The 20,259-nt window shown below is 32.6% G+C and overlaps 1 protein-coding gene across 2 annotated transcripts; it reads right to left on the bottom strand.

The window, feature by feature from the left end:
• Positions 1-2,004: 2,004 nt before the first annotated feature.
• On the bottom strand, positions 2,005-15,659 carry LOC110603627 (TOM1-like protein 9). Of its 2 annotated transcripts, none has more exons than XM_021741422.2 (10): positions 15,240-15,659; positions 10,806-10,884; positions 10,159-10,257; positions 9,952-10,065; positions 9,595-9,755; positions 8,810-8,891; positions 8,478-8,563; positions 4,309-4,497; positions 3,224-3,696; positions 2,005-2,899 (listed from the first exon to the last, which is right to left on the bottom strand). In XM_021741422.2, the coding sequence occupies exons 1-10, from the start codon at positions 15,338-15,340 to the stop codon at positions 2,289-2,291; spliced, it is 1,995 nt and encodes a 664-aa protein (XP_021597114.1). In that variant the 5' UTR covers positions 15,341-15,659; the 3' UTR covers positions 2,005-2,288. The 2 variants fall into 2 exon arrangements, with proteins under 2 accessions (XP_021597114.1, XP_021597115.1); XM_021741423.2 differs by having other exon boundaries at positions 10,159-10,276; positions 15,240-15,289.
• Positions 15,660-20,259: the final 4,600 nt, after the last annotated feature.

Raw genomic sequence — 20,259 nt, 5'->3', positions numbered from 1 at the left:
CTCAAAATCAATAGGGGAAAGTAAAAAATTTAGGATATTTCCGAGATTGGGAAAGCTGGGGGAAATTTTTACCAAGAATTGCTACATGAGACACTACATCAAATGAAACTTAGGATGTTTTACTTTCATCCATCATCTTCAATAATAGTAGATTTTTCAGGCCAAAATAATAAATTTTTTTCCTTTACTTTTATAAGTAAAATCATTTTAGAAATAAAATTAGCATGTTATTAATAATATTAACTTATTTTTATAAATTAAATTAATTAATAATTAACTATAATGATAATCAATTAAAATTTTCATTTTTAGTGATAGAGATATTTAGTGTCAAAACAAAATTCTCATCAAAAGAAATATCCATCCATGATCTCGAATCGTTTAGAAATGTTCAATTTAGAAATGCCACACATTTATTACATTTTGCATCTGAATTTCATTAAATTTTCATTTTTTTTTATCGTGAATGTAAATATTATTGTGAATGTAAATATAAATGGAAAAATCTCTTGATATTGATTATAAGTTAAGAAATTTATTTTTCTTAATTTTGAATGTAAGTGGAGAAATATTTTTTTTAACATAATTAGCTTGAGTTTATTATGGTATGAGCGCGAAGCTCTCGGATTCACATATGTTTTTAAAAAAATAACTTTGATATCAATAATTAACTTTTTTTTTTATAAGAAATTAAGATAAAAGAGTTAATTAAAACTAAATTGTATATAAATTTTATTGATCATTCTGATATTTATAACATCAAATATAACTGAAAAATCTAAATATAATTATAAATAATTTAAATTTTATTTTTAAAATTTTAAATAAATACTTATATGTTTTATAATTTTTATTCATTTTATTTTTTTACATAACAAAAATAATTTTTTTATTAATTTTTTAATTATATTCATATTAAAAATATTAAATATTAAATAATATTTTAAGAGATTTTTCGTTAATAAGATAAAATTAAATAAAATTATAATAATTAATTTAAATATTATTATAATGTAAAAATACAGTGAATAATAATTTTATAATAATAAAAAAATAAAAAATATATAAAAATTATATAGACGTAGCATTATTTAAAAAATTAAACAATTATTTAAATTTAAATATCAATAGAACGTGATCGGTAGCCTTGAAGTTAGCCGTTCAGGTAGGCAGCAGTGACTTAGAGACCTCATGATACTTTAGATGTAACTATAAAAGAATCCACCGTAGCTAAAAAGACAAAAGGACACAGTGAAACACCAAATAACGGTGAAAGGACTGGAAGAAGATAAAGCTACTTGCAATGGAAAGAAACAAACAACCAAACACCAAAAAAAATATCCATGTAGTTTCTAAAAAGTCCCGCTGTAAGCAAAAAGACATAAAAAACATTTATATTCCATCTGCTATAGGGAGGGTAACCCACAGTCGGGACGAAGGGAGATGACCTCCCCTTACCCATAAGGACAAGAAAAGACCAACGCAAGTTGTAGACGGAAGGATATTTCGCCTAGGGAGAAGAAAAGACCAGAGAGAATTATCTCTAACAAATAGACAGAGAGAAGCTCAGTCAGTAATTAAATGAAGATGAGAAACGAAATGAAATCATTTCAAAGTTCAGTGATAATTGGTAAAAATTACACGGCGAAAAGGCTGGATTAGATGTGGCTTTCGTAAAAATTACAAGCCCAGAAAGCAGAAAGAGAAAGGTCTCTTCCGAGCTCAGAGTTTTTGCAATTTCATCCCAATTTTGCTTTCCTAGAGAGGATTCAATTTTTTGAGTGTAACCAGATGCGTGGGCAGAGGCACAAATTTGCAAGCTCGCCATATCTAAATAATCAATAAACCTTGCCCTCATGTTTACTCAAGTACCATTCTTCATCTGTAGCCAGTCCATGACATCAACCAATAGAATCCCATAACCATCCTTTGTTCAGCAAATAGCAGCCCATATGGGAAAAAGAAAAATCTAAAATTAATCCTGGCCTGGATGAAAGATGCACATGTACTAAGCTAGAGAATAGAATAAGTTAACTATTCGGTTTACATATAAACCAAAACTAATAAAATTTCAACAAAGATGTCTTTTTGGTGGAATGAATCAAGTATCAAATTCAACCTAATTTTGAATCTCACATTTTTGTTTTCTTCTCTACAAGGAATATACATGGTTGCAGAACAGAAACCACAAATATGAGAGCAATTGTGTATATATATATATATATATATTAAAATTTGAAGAAAAAAGAATTCAAACAGAAGAAGCAAAAAAGAAATCAGTCATGATGTCACATGCTACCAGCTCTTCCAGGAGTAGATTTTGTCGTCTTGAGTTTTGCAATGTCAACCAGGTCTCCGAACAGCTTGTCTTCTGGCTTGGAAGGCTTCTTCAATGGCATGTAAGATGAATTGGAAACCTGGTAAGACGAGTTTCTGAAACTGCTATCATCTCTAATAGTCATTCCATACATTTGCTGCTCAAGATATTGTGTTCCTTGTTGTGGAGCATACCCATATCCCGCCATTTGGCTGCCATAAATAGGTTGAGGATACATAGAAGCTATTTGCCCAGTTTGCATTGGCTGTGGGAGCATACCCATATACATCCCTCCCTGGACTGCTTGAGGATGCAAACCTAACTGATTGCTCTGCATAGCTGGATTATTAAATGCCGACAATTGGCCAGTTGTGATGGGCTGAATGTACATACCCATTAGATGGTCATTCCCTGAAGGTTGCAGTCCCTGAGGCAGCATGCCAGTTACCGCTGGTTGCATGTGCGCTGCAACCACCTGAGTTACTTGCATAGGTTGAGGGTATTGAGTCCCTGCCACAGGGCTGCCATCTACCGGTTGAGCTTCCCATGGAGGTGGAGGCAGTGAGCCACTGCCTTGAGCACCTATTCGACATATCAAAAATGCGAGCTCAGAAAATTTTAATGCAAAAACAATAGATGAGCACGAGTTCCATGCTTAAAATCTCTAACCTCTAAACTCTAAACTAAAACTACCACTAAATTCAAAAAAAAAAAAAAATTCAGTATATACTGACGGTGAGCCAGGTAAACAGGAACATCATTTGCCCTTCATGTCCCATGAATGAATGAATACCTGTTGACACAATGATATTCCATCTATCCTTGTATCTAAGAAAATGAACTGACATAGTACCAGTGCACCAGCAATATCCAATAGTAAAAGCCAACTTGAAAATAAAAACTCACCAAAAACTGGTAAGGATGGCTGCTGCTGTGGAACCAGTCCATTCCAGGCAGGACTAGCGGCTTGCATGTAAGGTGAATGCTCATACTGCGGTGATCCCATATTTGGGGCACTTCCATTTGAGTATATTCCAGCTTCTGGAGGATGAAAATTGTGTTGCTGTTGGATTTGTGGCGGCGAAGAATTTGTTAATCCAGCCAAATGCGCAGGCTGCACATTGACAGCATTTCGGGGGCTGCTATTGTCAGAAAACATGTCAATAAGAGCAAGTGCATTCTGCTTAGATGGAGACGTAGCTGGCTGTGCGTCTCCCACAGGAACGAGAGCCAGTGAATTATCATTCTTTGGCGAGCTAAAGTCATCCCCACTCAACAAGTCCATTTTGGAATTGGCAGCAGCTGGGGTAGCTGGACCATTAGTTGCAGTGGGTGCAGGGAGCAACAATTGATTCATTATGCCAGTGGCTGAAGTAGATCTGCAGAAAAATCAATTTACTCCCAACCTCAAATAACAACAGTTCCAAGTTTTAAACTATATAAGAATACAAACATTTTACGTCAACTACACATCATAAGTCATTTTAATTTTGACAAATCTGACCAGCTCTGAATTCACATGGAAGTGCTCAAATGCCAACGTTCACTAAAAAAGTTAGACAGATGTGATGTTTTTGACATCCTAAAACCCATTTCTACCATTTACAGCATATTTTAGGAGTTACCTCAGCTAATGAATTGTGCACAAATATCCTCAAATGATAGGTTAATTTAAGTTGTGCAACACAAATAACCACATTCATGAATTGGTCTCAAGAATTAAACTCAAGCAGAATTCTGATCAATTTTGACTCTTAACAACCCTGTCTAACACAAATTAGGCTTAACTAAGACAACACCATGATTAACACTCAATATCCATGCCTGAATGGGTACTAAAAGCTTCTAATAGCAAACCACAACAATTAACCCAGACCACCAATTTATAAATATTGCATAACTAATATTTCTTGGTTTCTATTAGATTTTTAGCCAGCTTACATTGATATATTCTGCAACAGATATGAACCATGCAGAATAAATGTACTCACCCCTCAACAGGTTGTTTGTGGTTGCCTCCACTATCAACGTCCACAAGTGCCCCACCAGATTCAGGCTTTGGTTTCTCAGGTGCAGCAGGAGCAGGAGCAGGAGTTCCTGAAGCAATGGCTTCATGCTTGGCTAGCACACGCTGCAAATCATCATTTAAGGCGAGCCCTTGGCATAACAATGATTCGTCCCTGAAACATCAGATGAAAAATGAGCCATATCTGAGATAGATCTCACCACGTGCATTCCTCCCCAAATTTCAGAGGGGCCCCAAACAAAAAAAACCATTAAATTATTAACTAAAAATATATAGCTTCAAATATCACAATATTCCCTACATAGTTCGTAACATCCATCCCTAACCTGTAAAAAAGTAAAAGCAACTTGCAAAACAATCATATTCATTTACCATATATAAGATAGGACAACCTCATTACAAACAATAAAATTTCTTTGCTAACATTGGTCGAACATAAGAAAATTTTACTACAAGACAAACTTCTCAAGTAATTTATTATAATAGAAATATATATTAAGATACTGACAGATAAAGTTTCTGATTTGTTAAAAAAAAAAATCAAATATGTAATTGCATAATATAGGTTTTAGACAAATTTTTATTTTCCAATATATGTATAATCTATAAGAATTATACAATTTCTAAGCATATGTAATACAACTATCTTAAGGAACTAATAGATAAAACTTAACAGTAAGTACAGAAACACATAAAACAAATATAAATAAACAAACAAATTCTCAATAGTATAATTACTTTATTTACACAATGGTGCTAGAAAATAGAAAAGAAGAAAAAAACAGAGGCCCAATTATGCCTTCAACTGGAAAAACATAAAAGGGAATAACAAGAGAAATTTTAAAGAAAACACTGATAAAGAAAATAATATATTTTACTTTATATGGACCATATTCGAACGTTGTATATGTACCTCCGTTTCAAAATGAAGGATCAAATCCTCGCAGCTCTTAACAATCACTAATAATATAAAATCATACTAAAATAACTTATTTTCTACTAATAGTTAATCACATTATGTTGTTCAACAACAAATTAAACTTATTCATTTACTCAATAATCTACTTAAAGAGTAAGATTTCTATTGCGAATCTAGCAGTACAATTCATAAAATCAAATTTAACTAACTCTCTGTTAAAAGACAAATAGAAGATATAAATAAATATGTTTTCACAGCTATCAATGAGCGCAATTTTATTAAAGCACCAAGCATCAAGATCAAATTTAAAAAAAATATATGCAAAAACACATTCAACATGGTCCATTAATAATAAATAAAAAAAATTACTATTTAGTCCCTATATTATGAGAAAATTCATTAGTTGGTCCCTTAATTTTGAAAAATATATTAAAACACCTTTGAGGTTTTAAAAAATCTATTAATTAGTCTTTCTGTTAATTTTAGCTATTTAGGGTTGGACAAAAGTCTAAAAAATACCCTTAATTGTTTTGATTATTCACTTAATAAAGAGAAGGGTGATTTTGAAAGGAAAATTTTCTCTCTGCCCTTTAAAAATAAGGGCATTAGCTTAAAAAGTTAGTGGCTTAAAACTTTAGGGACTTTTTAATATATTTATCAAAATAGAGGGATCAACTAATGATTTTCTTTATACTAATGAGACTAAATAGTAATTTTCCCTAATAATTACTCAATCTTTCATTTCCACATCAAAAATCTAATAAAATTTCCATGTATTTCCTCTTAACAATGGACTAACCATTGTCACAAAAATCAAATCCACAACTCAAATAACAATATCAATAAACTCAAATGTCCAACTCATAACTCTATAAATTTGATATCATTATTTCATCGCCTAAGTCTCAATCAAAATATTTACAACATATCCGTATTATCAAAAATCCAATTAATATATATATATATATGTTGTTGCTTAAAAAATTTCACAATAATTAATTATTCAACAAATGTCATTATCTTTTTGCAAAATATTATTATTTCCACTAGAATAATTTATGCAACTTAACCTAATCTTACTAATGGAATTTAGCTTATTGGTATTAGAGTTGTCTCCCGGGGTAAGAGGTCTTTGGTTCGAATCCTAATCAAAACTAATTGTACCAAAAAAATCCCAATCCTAATACCAAATCTAGTAGCTTTACTTGAAAATTCAGTATAATTTTTCAAAAACTCCATTTTATACAAAAAAAAATAATTTTAATCTTCTAAACATACCAAATATAATGTATCAATATTTTCAAGCCAAAACAACACTTTTAAACAAAACAAACAAATATATATTTCCGTGACTAGTCCAAAATTTCAGCACAAACCCTCACTTTGATAGCACATATATATCTAATTTAATGTGTAACATTCTGACCTTTTGATCAAATTCATATTTTAATCACATACTCTAGATATCTAGACACAACACCAATAAAAATATTAAACTCAAATAGAATCTACAAAATATATATTTAACTCCTCAAATTCTGAAAATTCCAAAAATTAAATCTTAATATGGGAGCCTTTATGAATAAATTTATATCTCAGTAACTACAAGGCTAAAATTCACCAAATTTTAACAAAATGACTTAAACATACCCAAAATCATTCATGCTAAATTTCATAATTTTCCAATAATTCTAACTATGTATTTTATACTAAAACAGCATCCCTGACAATCAGAGACAAATCTGGACACCAGGTATTCAAATAACCATTTCCTCCAATCCAATCATTGAAAAATTACTAAATAAAATGCAGAACTTCTACACATGTATTTTGAATATACCAAAAGATCAATAGTGGAAAATAACCCAAATTCACCTTATGAACCAAAATATCTGTTGCCCATTTTGAAAATAGTGGAAAATAACAAATTTTAAAAAAAAAATTGAAAGATGCCCATGTTGATATTGCTTCAAATACAAAAATTTTCACATCAAAAAAATTCATGAATATAATGAAGAACTCAAAAATAAATTTTCCATAATTTTCTAAAGTATAAAAATAATTTTCCACAGGTTTTGAATAAAATATAATAAACTAATATTTTTAAGTCCAACATAATCTTTATATCAAATATACTAAAATTAAGAATATTTTCTAGAGCCAAATAATATTTGTTTCATAATTTCCTGATCATATTTGTTTAAATTTCATTTCATAAAAAAAATCAAAGCTGAAAACAAAAAAAATTCATGCAAAAATATTTTAAATAGTTGTAGCAATTAGAAAATTATTAAAAAAATATCTTTGGCCTCCACATAATATTCTTAGTTTTTCTACCAAAGTTTTTATTTTTTATGTAAAAATAATTTTTTATTTAAAAAAATATTATTTTATTACATTCTATTTCAACAGCTATTGAAAAATGCTTTGACTTTAGAAAATTATGAAAAATGATATTTTTTATTAGAGATATTCTTGAGATTTTTTGGACATGAAAGTTTCTGCATTTGAAGCAAGATGAAAATTGGCATCTATCCTTTTTTTTTTTTCAATTCGTTACTTGTAATGTAGCGAACAACTTGTTTTTTAATTCCCTAGTAGCTGGTCTCTACTTATAGTAGCGATCAACATTATTAAATTATATTTTTTGCTAGTCACTATTTAAAATAGCCACTAGCCTTATCCCAAACTTTTAAATGGTTGATCATGATTTCAAGTGGCAATTCCCTGTTTGACTTTTCAACTCAATACTCTTTGATAAATAAGTTTAGTGTCAATACCATATAGTAAATAAGTTTTTTCAACTCCACCAAAAAAGGTTAAAAGCCCATAAAAAAACATCATAATCAAGACGGTGACTATGTTTGCAGCCACCTGCATAGTACAAATCTGTGTGAACTAGGAGGGCATTAATTTGGTTTATTTCCTTGAAACAAAAAACTCATGGCTAACATGTCATTAATTTTTAAAATTTCTTCCCCTTAATTACTAAACATAAGATTTCAGGATAGACTTTCTTTTTTTTTTTGGGTTAGTTATGGCATGTTGCATGCCTATCAAGTGCTTGAGTCAATATGTCCCAAATGCCCGCTAAGCACACATGGATCTACATTCAAAGACACCATGACAGAAAGAGTGTTTGGGAAAAAAACAGAAGAATGGGCAGCCATTGTAGATATAATCAATCAAAGGTGGGGACAAAAAATGGAACTTACACAGTTGAATTAACAAGATGTACTACTCTTTGCTTGTATGCACGGCACTGCTCCACCAGGTCAATAATAACCTCCTGCCTAAGTCCCTACAAAATGGAGAAAAAAAATTTACCCAGAAAAGAAATAGGACATGGACTTAAGAGTCATGATTCTCTCGAAAAGATGAAGTGCCAAAAATTTTAACACTTGAAAATATGTCATTCTTACATTCCGATAACTCCATACATGCACCAAAAGCTTTGATGAAATTTAGGGACTACATATTGCCCACTATATTAATTATTCAAGTAATAAATGATCTATTGTTCTAATGTCATATATGGAAAATTTACCTCTATGTTTCCTGGATCCAATGCACTTAACATCTCTGCAAGGACATCCATGATACCCCGTGCATTCTGAATTTCTGTCAAGCTAGTAAAAGAAATTACAAATCAACACAAACAATGCATTATACACACAACTAATGGAGCAACAAGGTTTGAATGAAAAACGTTGCGCAATTTATATTAACAAGCAGAATTACTAGTTTATGCAAGTTCTAATATTGTGGCAACTCTAGTCGAGAAATATTGCTTGTTTTTTTCTTTTTCCAAGAGAAAAATATTAAGTTCAGCAGTGCACAGCAAACGATTATGTGCCTCATACAAGCCTTCCACGCATAGAAAATTTACTAAATCTTTGTCCTCTACACCTGAGACTTAATGTGATCTAGGATCTACACCCCAAGTCCCAACAGATACTTGCTTTGAGTACTGTACTGCATAATTTTATAGTTTTGCTTCAACTTATATAATTTATCAACATGCAAAGAACAAAATGAATATTAAGCTAGAGCAAACAATCAAGCAAAACTTGTACTCACCAATCACCAGGCATAAAGGCTTGTACAAATTAGTTAGCACTCAATGCCAACTAAAATTTGGTATAGCAAAAATAATTTCAACAAGCTTTGGACTAGCACAAAATAAACAGATATTTAACAGAACTTTTACACCATAGATAAGTATGATAAGGAAAGAACCAGTATCATGAAAAATGCCACAAAAGGACACCAACTACGAAAATATACTCTTTTTATGTTACTCTGACATCAAGGACAAAGTCTAATATAAACCTCAGTGTTGGGAACTCAGACTCTGCAGAAGACTCCGCTGCCTCTAGCCGATGCCCATTATTCTGCAGACTTTGAGGATAAGATGTCAAAGGTTGTGTTTGTGGAGGTGTAAATACAGGTGCAGACCTCTCAGATCTCTGAGGGAACACAGCCCCAGCGCGCTGAAACAATGAGTATTTGGTTCAGAAAATGCAAAAGAAATGACCACTATATGATCGCCAAAACAACTTGGATAACAGCATTCAGGCAATGAAAAGACCAAGTCCAGTTCAGTTAATTGGTAATGTTTATGACACAATGGAAACTGTGACATTCAGCTTGTGACCTCTAGTAGGATCTTTCAGTAAAAAAACATACCAACAACTCTTGATACGCAGCATAATATTGTGGATATCTTGCCCTCGCTGAGCCAAAAGCTTCTTGCCAGGTGTCTATTAGAATCAGTATCTTCTCTTTGACATGAAAGTCAGGCTAGAAAGAGCATAATAAAACACTATAACCAAATCTTGCCAAAAGAAATAAGTATGACATAGAAGAGCAACCGACTCACACAAATATTCTCACCTTTTTCTTCACTATCTTCACCATCTCATGCAGAATATCTTTTTCTGCAACGTGCATATGGACAATGTCCCCACAATTCTTTACAATGGTCTCCAATAGCTAGAATATGGAATCCATACTGAAAGTTAAACAAACTTACTCATCTGGAGATAGATGTTAATAATTACCACAAATGTGACAAACCCTATATCTACATAATTAACCTAAATTTCAAAATCAATTGATTGTAAAAAGACAAAAATCTAAAAAACAAAATAAATAAAGCATCCAAGATTTTCTTTTTCCTGCTTCATTTTCCTATTTCAAATTGATAGGTGTCCAACAAACATATTTGTATGTTGGAAAGGATTTGAGGTCTCCTCAATTCCACAGCACTGAAACATATAAATAAATAGATAAAGAGAAAAAAACAACTCAGCTTATATCATGCTTCTTGGTATATATAGGCAAGTAAACCTTGTTAGCAAATATTAACATGAACTCCTTTTTCCCACTTGAAAAGGAAAACTGTTTGATGTAATTAACAAGGCTAGATTAATGTCGTTACATTATGATGATTAAGCGCTGCATCAGTGTGATCATACCTCCTGTACATGGCATAAATAAAATTTGCACATAAAAGAAAAATTAAGTGATTTAAAGCTTACTGTTAGTGCAAGAAGTTGAACTTTTGAATTCTTACTTCCAATGCGCTTCTTTATACCTTTAACAACATCCTTTGCTTGTCTGCCAGCCCAATTAAACAAAAAATTCAAATTTAGGAAACTGAACAAGTTTTGGCGCCAAAAATATAGAAAATTTTATTTTCACAGCAAAAATATATGGTAGATATTTCACCAAATTGACAAGCTAGATAGAATCACAAGTAGGACAGGGACAAGGCACTTTCTAAGGATTAGTAGAATCTGGAAGCATATTTGAAGAATGAGTTTCCTAAAGCTATCTTAGAAAAGAATATAAGAACAGATTGTATTAAAAAATGGAGGCAGTGAAGGATAAGATCATTGTTATTCAATTTTTAGTGCAAATGAGACCGGACATTTTTACATGGATCTACACAGAGTGGGCATACTTAGATTGATGACTGAAGGTTAACACCAGTGCACTATCACTCACCAAAATTGAATTTTGGTTAAAAAGTCATGAGAGGATGAGGTCAGGAACACAGTCCTTAAGATGAAGAAAGATAACCTCCTGGTCTGGCTTTTCAACAGCTTGTTGAGTATTATTTCTAACTATCTTAAGAATTTGCCTATTGTTTGAAATGAGTGCTATGGAAGAATATGAAGTCTGCTGTTAGCATTCTTCTGCCTTTGAAGTTTGAACTCTCAATTAAGTTTAAAGAATTTTTGACTTACTATTACAGGGCATAGTTATTTTACACATACAAGGAGGAAGAGTAGGATTATCCGACAGGTGACTTATTAGACTGATAAGGCTTTGAGAATTGGTTTTGAGTGAAATTATTAATAGTTGGGTTATTGGAAAATGATCTAGCAAATCTAAAATAACTGACAGCAAATTTATAATCCGACAGCTACTCTTGTAACCTAGCCACTTCCATTGCCTGAGCTAAAGAAGTTGGCTTCAACATCCTCACCGTTAAACTAATCTCATCTTTCTATCCCTCAATAGAACTTGAAAGGAAATAATTTTCCCTTAGTTTTGACATCAATCTCTCCATGCTCACTCTTAGTTCTTTAAATTCACTCTGATGATCTGCAATGTATTCCTCCTGCCTCAATTTATTAAACTCTTCAACTACACTATCTAGTCTTGGATTCTTAAATCTTCCACAAAGTCCCTTCTCAAACTCTTACCAAAGAATCAATGCTATCCCTATTCCAGTTATGGAACCAGGCATTTGCCTTGTCTAATAAAAACAAGCTTGCAATTGCTACACTTTGGTCTTAGGCATCCTATAGACTTAAAACTCTTTCACACACTTCCTTAACCAAACCCTAGGTTCAATAACATCAGAAATAACTAACTAAATTTAGGTGATATTGAATTTATACCTTCATTGAATTGTCTTTGATTAGCAAATTAAAGGATTTGGAAGCAGTCCCCTGCTATCCCCAGTATTAGCCTGGGATCCCCTATTTTCACATTGTATTCCTCCTTCACCAAAACTACTGGCTCCTTTATTCTTCTCAACCATCACATTCACCACAAGTGATCGTAGCTCTTCCAAGCTCATACTGTTTTCTCTGGAGGTCTTTCTTACTTCTTTCTTAAAATTCTTCAATTCCTCACCATTCCTCTATGTAGCCTCCTTCAAGTTTCTCGCTTGTTCCCCCATATCTGCAATCCTCATCATCTCTTGACTCATAACAATTGATCTAGTCATATTTTTCATCCTCAAGAATCAATTACCACTAGTTTCCTTGGATACAAAAACTTTGATACAAAATTGTTAGGATTCAGACCCTAACAAAGATTTAGAAGAAGAAATCAGAACAAATAGAGAGTAGTAGAAGAGAAGGAATTCCTTGAATCTAGAATGAAGAATACAAGATAGCTCTCTCGAGATTTATACATCTCAATACTCTCTTCAACAGTTTCTATTACTATTGTTACAACAACTTAATATACTAATAACTACCCTTCCTGCCAAGCCACATCTTTTAGAGTTACAATTATTGTCTTTAACTGTTTCATTGATTTTCAACTAAAACCCTTACATTGTCTTTCTGTGCTTCTTCCTATAACACGTAATGAAAAGCTACTAAATAGTAGCCGATTCAATTAAATGGCAGTTGCTAAGTTTGCCATCAATTCAGAGATGATTCCTTGTATTGGCATTCTAGAGTTTATAAAGAAATAACATCTTTATCTTATCCTACCATCTACTTTTTATTCTACTCTTTTTGCCCCTTCCTACCTATTCTTCTCCCTAATCTCTCTATTTCTTCTGTAATTCTTCTATTAGGGATCATAAACCCTAGTAGTTTCCTAGAGAATGTTTCTTTTTAAGTCAAGGTACAGGAGCAAGGTATGCCACTTAGCTTAATATATATATATATATATATATACATAAAGGGTGGGCTTAAGTCTCTCAATCATAGTACTTTATATCATATGTATATAACTATTCAAGTAGCTATGCCTTTTATTACTCAAAAGTCCTGGATGTATTTACTAAAGCTTTTTTAGCAAGATTTTCTAAGTGGAACAACACAATATAGATTTTAAAAGTTGATTGCAATAAGAATTTTGAGCTCTTAGAGACTTGAGGGTGGAAAGATACAGTTTACATCAATATCCCCACTTTTTGCTCAATTTGTATTATGGGAGTGAAATTGTAATAAAGTCTTGTTCCAAGATACTGTTTTGAACAACAAAAAGTCAAGAAAACCTATAAATGGAAACCATCTAATTGAGGGAAAGCAAGAGGGACAGATAACCAAAACCCTTTTGTTCCTTTTTCCACTAAATTAACACCATCTGATGTTTCCACCGGCAGCCTTTGAAACCCAATGATGGAGAAACCAAATGAATAGCTTTGAGATGATACTAGAATTCAACGAGAATTGAATAAATCCTCACTTGGCAAAACAAATCAAGATCAAGGGTGCAAAACTGGTCAAACCAGCATGGTTCAGCTGAAGGGCATCTTCCAATTTCCAAAAAAATGGGATGAAAATCCTGGATTGCATACTATTGGGGGGGAGGGGGGGGGTTCTGTAAATTAGGTAGTACATTCCAGGCACTAGTCCAATATAAGATTCAACAATGAATTCAGCTAATAAGTATGGGGTCACAAATTCTAATTCATTGAATGGTTTTACCAACTGGAAGCAGAGTTTACATGGTAGTCGATGATGAATTTAGAATCCGTTAATTACATTCGGACTGAGTAGCTTTACAACAGGTTTATAAATAAGAAAATTTAGGTCCTCAATAAAATATGTAACGGCCGGTCCAAATTGATCTAAATAACTTTTGGATCAATTTTTCACTTTGCTCAAGATGATTAACTCAATTTATTTAGTAGTTGCTGAGCTAGGTTATATACATTACAAACCAATTAGCAATTTTGCCGCTGTGGGATTCTCAATCCCACAAGGGCCGGGTCCCACAAGATAGAAGGAAATTTTGTGTTCCATGGAGTAATTGAGTGGTTTATCTAATGCTAAGTTGTGGGTGATTGCAGATTGAGTCCTAAAACATTGTTTAAGGGTGTGTCAATTGATCTTTTACCTTCTTTTCTCTCACACTCTTGCCATTGATGTTTTATGCGTGACACTAAGCAGTAGGGATGGCCTTGCTACAGGGTTTACAAGTACAATATAGGGATATTATTATTATCACATCTAATCTGCAAATTCTTCTTTTCAATTGATAATAGGTGACAGTACTGGCTTTTCCAATATCCACTGCATCGTCTTCTCACTGGATCTTGAAAAAGTATCAGGAAAGAAATCATCTTGCTGGTATCTGTTTATACCTTAAGAGCCTTTGTAATCTAGATTATATTCACTACAGCGTAATTTGCAGAAGACTTATTGGGATGTTTTTTTTTCCTCCCTAATACTACACTTACACGATTCTGGTCCTATTCGAGTTAATTACAACTAACACCAAATTATTGTAACACTAGCTACTTTACCCAACGTCTAGACTTCCATGAAAATTTCCATCAAACAGAGTATGATTCTTCTCCTAACCCAAATCCTGCTACACTCTATGTGAAGCACAATAGTAAGAAAACAAGCGATATCTACTTTTTTTTTTTTTTTTTTTCATCAGTGCTTGAAGGAGGACCGTTCTCCCTAATTCAAGCTAATGCAAGTGGACCTTACAATTACTAAGAATGTGAATCAATAGAAAACATTCGAAAGCGCAGACAAAAAAGCATAAAACGCAATCCAGACTAATTCTATTTGATAACAGACTTTTCTGTTTTCCGAGTTTTCTTAAAATGCAGAAATCAACTTTTCGATCGAAATACTTCATTTACAAGAAATCCATTTAAACTAACATATCATGGAACAATAATAACTGGAAAATAGAGAAAACAAATTTGATAACAGCAAAACGAGATGAGGGAAAAGATTAGACCAAAGTAAGGCGCTTACGCAGGGTCGTTATTGCACATATCACAGATCTCGATGTTCATAGCCCAGTCAGGCCCGATCAACATGTCGCTTGTGGCCCGTTCAACCATAGAATTCACCATCTTTGCTTCTTTTTTTTTCTTTTTTTAAGCTTCAAATGCCGAACTCGAAGTTCAATGCTATTCCGGTGACTGTCAACACTTTACCGTCAAGATCGCACCTAATTCCACTTAAAATTCCGGCGACTTACCTTGTAACACAGTCTATGTAGAAAATCACGTCACCTTACCCCTCTGTGTGTGTGTGTGTGTGTGTCTGAGCTCTCTCAAGATCGTCTAGCTCGAAGTCCTTTGTCGAAGGACGAAGGACTTCATTTGTAGAAAGAGCTTGCTTTCTTTCTCTCTTTGTTAGATTCCAAAACCAATTAGTTTCCCTTTTTTTTTTTGGGTGGGGGGTTTATGTTTCGGCTGAATTATTTTTGGGAAGTGGGATTTGAAAATGAGAACTAATCAGAAAAGAACACGTATGAGATATAACTGAATCCCTTGGGCCCTGCTCGTGTGTATCATTACTTGTACCGTTCCTTGACCGACCATTTTCATCTAACGGTTTTTATCGTCTGTACGCTGGTTTTTGTGGGCCACCATTGACCTCATGCTGTCATGCAATGAAAGAGAACGATGTCGTTTTCATTGAAATGCTTTAAAACTCGTGGCCGGTGAAATGGCTGACCTTTCGTGTCCCTACTGGCTAGCCATCATTCGAAAGGTTCAATGGATCAACACAAGTGATTCATATTTGAATGGTTCTTCAGAAAGATGCCTTTGAGATATTCAGGCCATAGTTTTAGCTATAAAACACCTTTTTAGCACCTTTAATTCTTTTTTTTGAACCAAAGCACCTTTAATTCTATTAGTTTTTCTTGTATTGAACGCACTCTTAATATATAAAAAAAAAAAATTCAGATTTAAATAATTCTAATATCTGCATCATTTAGGCCTTCTTTAGCATTAGCACTATATAAAAATATGGAAATAATTATAATTAAATTTTTTATTTTTATGTAACCGTTAAATAAGTTTAATTTAAATTTTTTATTAATTAAATTATTGTATTGTTTTCAAAGATTAAATAAATTTTGACTAAATATAATAATTTTTTAATAATGCAATACTTTCTATATAATAAAATTTCAGTTTTGTAATTTTTTAAATTATTTACTATTTGTATATATTTTTTAATTTTATAAATATAATATTAAATTTTTAAAATTTTAAATTATAAAAATAATATTTAATTATAAAAATAATATTATATTATATTAAAATTTATTTAATTCTTAAATAAAAATATTAAGATTTAATTAATAAAAAAATAAATTACATCCACTTGGTGCTCAAATAAAAGTGAAAAATTTTAATTAGACTTATATTCATGAAATTAGTATATACTTTTATTTTTTAATTTAATGTTTTAATTTTAATTTCATTATTGAATTTATTTGCCTTTTAAATAATGATTAATAATTAAAATTATTAATTTAATATTTATATCTAAACCTTTTCTGGATACTTTTTAATTTAATAAAATTATAGAGTTGAATTGTTTTGATATTTAATTTATTAATTTAATATTATTGAAAATTCTTCTCTATAAGATTTTTTGAAAATTATATTTTATCTATAAACACAAATATTACCAACTTAAAAGTTTCTAATTTTTTGTATTGATATATTATTTTTAAATATCAATCATAATTAAATTTATAAAAGTATTTATTGAAATTTTCTAGAAAATATACAAACTAATACTTTATAATATTAATATATTCCACTTAAAATAATTGCAAAAAATAAAATAACGTATTTATAAAATATATTGCCGGTATAAAAATATGGTTAATTTTTAATTTTTTAAAAATTAAAAAATAAAAATAAAATAATTGAATTAAAATATTACATTCCTAGTAATAATAGAGATAAAAAAAAATCTAATTAGTATTATATCCAAACTAAATAAAAAAAAAATAAGAAGAGAAGGTGAAGTTAGAATTTAGAATGTGTAATTGAATATAAAATAGTTATTTATTAGTTAACCTATCAAATTAATAAAAAAGATTATATGAATCGGATAAAATATCCAAAGCAATCTCACATAACCATTTAATTAAATTTATTGGTTTGGATTGGGTGAATTTCATGGATTGAACCAATCCATGAAACCCCTAATTATTCTTTAAGCAGAATATGATAGTGTCCTACTTAGATTTGTCGAGGTCTATACAATTTTGGTGAAGAGGCTTATTTTCTCATTAGCTGAATAGGTAATTATATGCAGTGTTTACAGTGTTTGACTATAACTCTAAGTCTAAGATAAATATACAGCTAATAGAATTACAAATACAACAAATAATAAGGCCTTATCGTCTAACATGCCCCCGCAAGTTGATCTATCGATGTGGAACGATAGTCAACTTGTCCCGTAATAATAAAAACCGGCCTTTAGCTAAAGGTTTCGTTAAAATATCTGCAATTTGGTCTTTTGTGGATAGATAACGAACCTGTAACTCTTTGTTGGCTACTCTATCACGAACAAAATGGACATCAATCTGGACATGTTTCATTCGACTATGATGAACGGGATTGACAGTCAAAGATGTAGCTCCCATATTATCACACCAAAGACTCGGTGTTTGCATAGAAAGACCAAGCTCGTGGAGCAAATTTCGAATCCACAGAATTTCTGATGTAGTATTAGCAATTGCTCGATACTCCGCTTCAGTGGACGACCGAGATACACTCTTTTGTTTTCTTGAGCTCCACGAAATTAAGTTGCGACCCAAATAAATAGCATATCCCGTGGTAGATTTTCTATCTTCAACTGACCCGGCCCAGTCAGCATCACTATAAGCATGCAACTGATTTAATGTAGTCAGCCGCAGAATTAACCCATAATCAGAAGTTCCCTTCAAATATCGAAGTATACGTTTGACCTCTTGCCAATTTAGTTCAGAGGGAGAATGCATAAACTGTGCTAATCGATTAACTGAGAATGCGATTTCTGGCCGTGTAAAAGACAAGTACTGCAAACTCCCAATTGTACTTCGATAAAGTGTTATATCAGACAATGCAGTAGTTGCTGATGTAGCCTCTATTTTCGAAACTGTAGCTGGTGTGGAAACTTGTTTGGCTTCAGTCATTTTCACTCGATGGAGCAAATCTTTGATATACTTTGTCTGAAACAGAAAAAGATTGTCATGCTGCCATGTTGCCTGAATCCCAAGAAAATAATGTAGAGGTCCTAAACTGTTGAGCAAAACTTTGGCCTGAAGTCTCTTCTCTACATTTTGAAGAAGCCCAGAATCATTCCCTGTTAAAAGGAGGTCATCAACATATACTAAACAATACAAAACAGAAGAACCCTGCTTAAGAATAAATAAGGAATGATCAAGCTTAGATTGGTAAAAACCACAATCCTTCAACGCATCACGTAAGCAATGATTCCATTGGCGAGGTGCCTGTTTTAAGCCATACAAAGAGCGATGTAGCCGACAAACTGAATTAGGTTGTGAAGCATCAACATAACCTGGTGGTTGCATCATATAAACAGTCTCATTAAGTTTGCCATGGAGAAATGCATTTGAAACATCATATTGAGTGACTGTCCACTTGTTTGAAACTGCAATACTAAGCACTGTGCGAATAGTCGTGGGTTTGACGACCGGTGAAAAAGTTTCAGCATAATCTTCACCCGGACGTTGATGGAAACCTTTTGCAACCAAACGCGCCTTGTATCGCGCAATAGACCCATCCGCATTCTCTTTAACCCGGAATACCCATTTACAACCCACGACATTTGCATCCTTCGGCAGTTCAGTTAACTCCCAAGTACCAAGTTGTAACAGAGAATTGAGTTCAGATTCCATAGCTTCACGCCATTCACGAAATTGCTTTGCTTCAGTAACACTTTTAGGCTGCCTTGGTGGTAAAACAGACACAAGAACCTTGGGCTTCGAATGACCTATCTTAGAACGTGTTAACATAGGATGAGCATTAGAAGAAACAGGTTGCGACGGAGCTTCAATAGCAGGCAGAACAGTATGTTCAGTCGCAACACTAGAGTCAACAGCAAGCGGAACCACCGAAGCAGCAGGCACACAGTCTTGACCCGAACCAGAGTTGTCAATAAGACCAATATTTGGAGTTGTCACCGAACCAGAGTTGTCAGTAACAGCAGAAGCAGGTATGTGTGAATGTATAGTTGATGTCGCAACACCTGTAGCAGATGGAAAAATCCGATTGGTGCGATCCAGAGGAGCTGGTGGTGGCCCAAGGATACCAGAATCTGAATTCAAAGGAGGTGTGAATTTGGATTTGATCAAAACCTGCTGTTCCTGCACTTTAGGAAAATAAAATTGCTGCTCATCAAATACCACATCACGAGAGATATATAACCTGTTGGAAGTGACATCTAGACACTTGTATCCTTTATGTATGGCACTGTACCCAACAAACAAACACAAAACATATCTATTCTCAAGTTTATGCTTATTATATGGTCGTAGAAGAGGATAGCAAACACAGCCAAAGGTTCGAAGCTCATGTAAATTTGGTTTCTTCTTAAACAATTTCTCAAACGGTGAACAATTAGGTAACAAAGATGTGACAACTCTATTCATCGCATACACAGCCGTTTCAAACGCAAAATCCCAATATCGAAGTGGAACAGAAGCATGATTTAATAAGGCAAGACCAGTTTCCACTATATGACAATTTTTTCTCTCCGCACACCCATTTTGTTGCGGTGTATAAGGACACGAAACCCGTAAAGAGATACCATTGTCACAAAGAAAAGGTGCTAACGACCTAAACTCCCCACCCCAATCACACTGGAATATTTTAATTTTCTGTTCAAAAAACTTTTCAACAAAAGCTCGAAACTGCACAAAGGTGTTATAAACTTCAAATTTAGTTTTTAAACAATACACCCAAGTGTACTTACTATAATGGTCATAGAACAAGACATAATAACGATTTCCATT

Source organism: Manihot esculenta, chromosome 16 (assembly GCF_001659605.2).
Source record: "Manihot esculenta cultivar AM560-2 chromosome 16, M.esculenta_v8, whole genome shotgun sequence".
In the NCBI taxonomy this organism is placed as follows: Eukaryota; Viridiplantae; Streptophyta; class Magnoliopsida; order Malpighiales; family Euphorbiaceae; genus Manihot; species Manihot esculenta.
The sequence above is the reverse complement of the archived record's forward strand: the minus strand, read 5'-3'. Positions and strand labels throughout refer to the sequence as shown.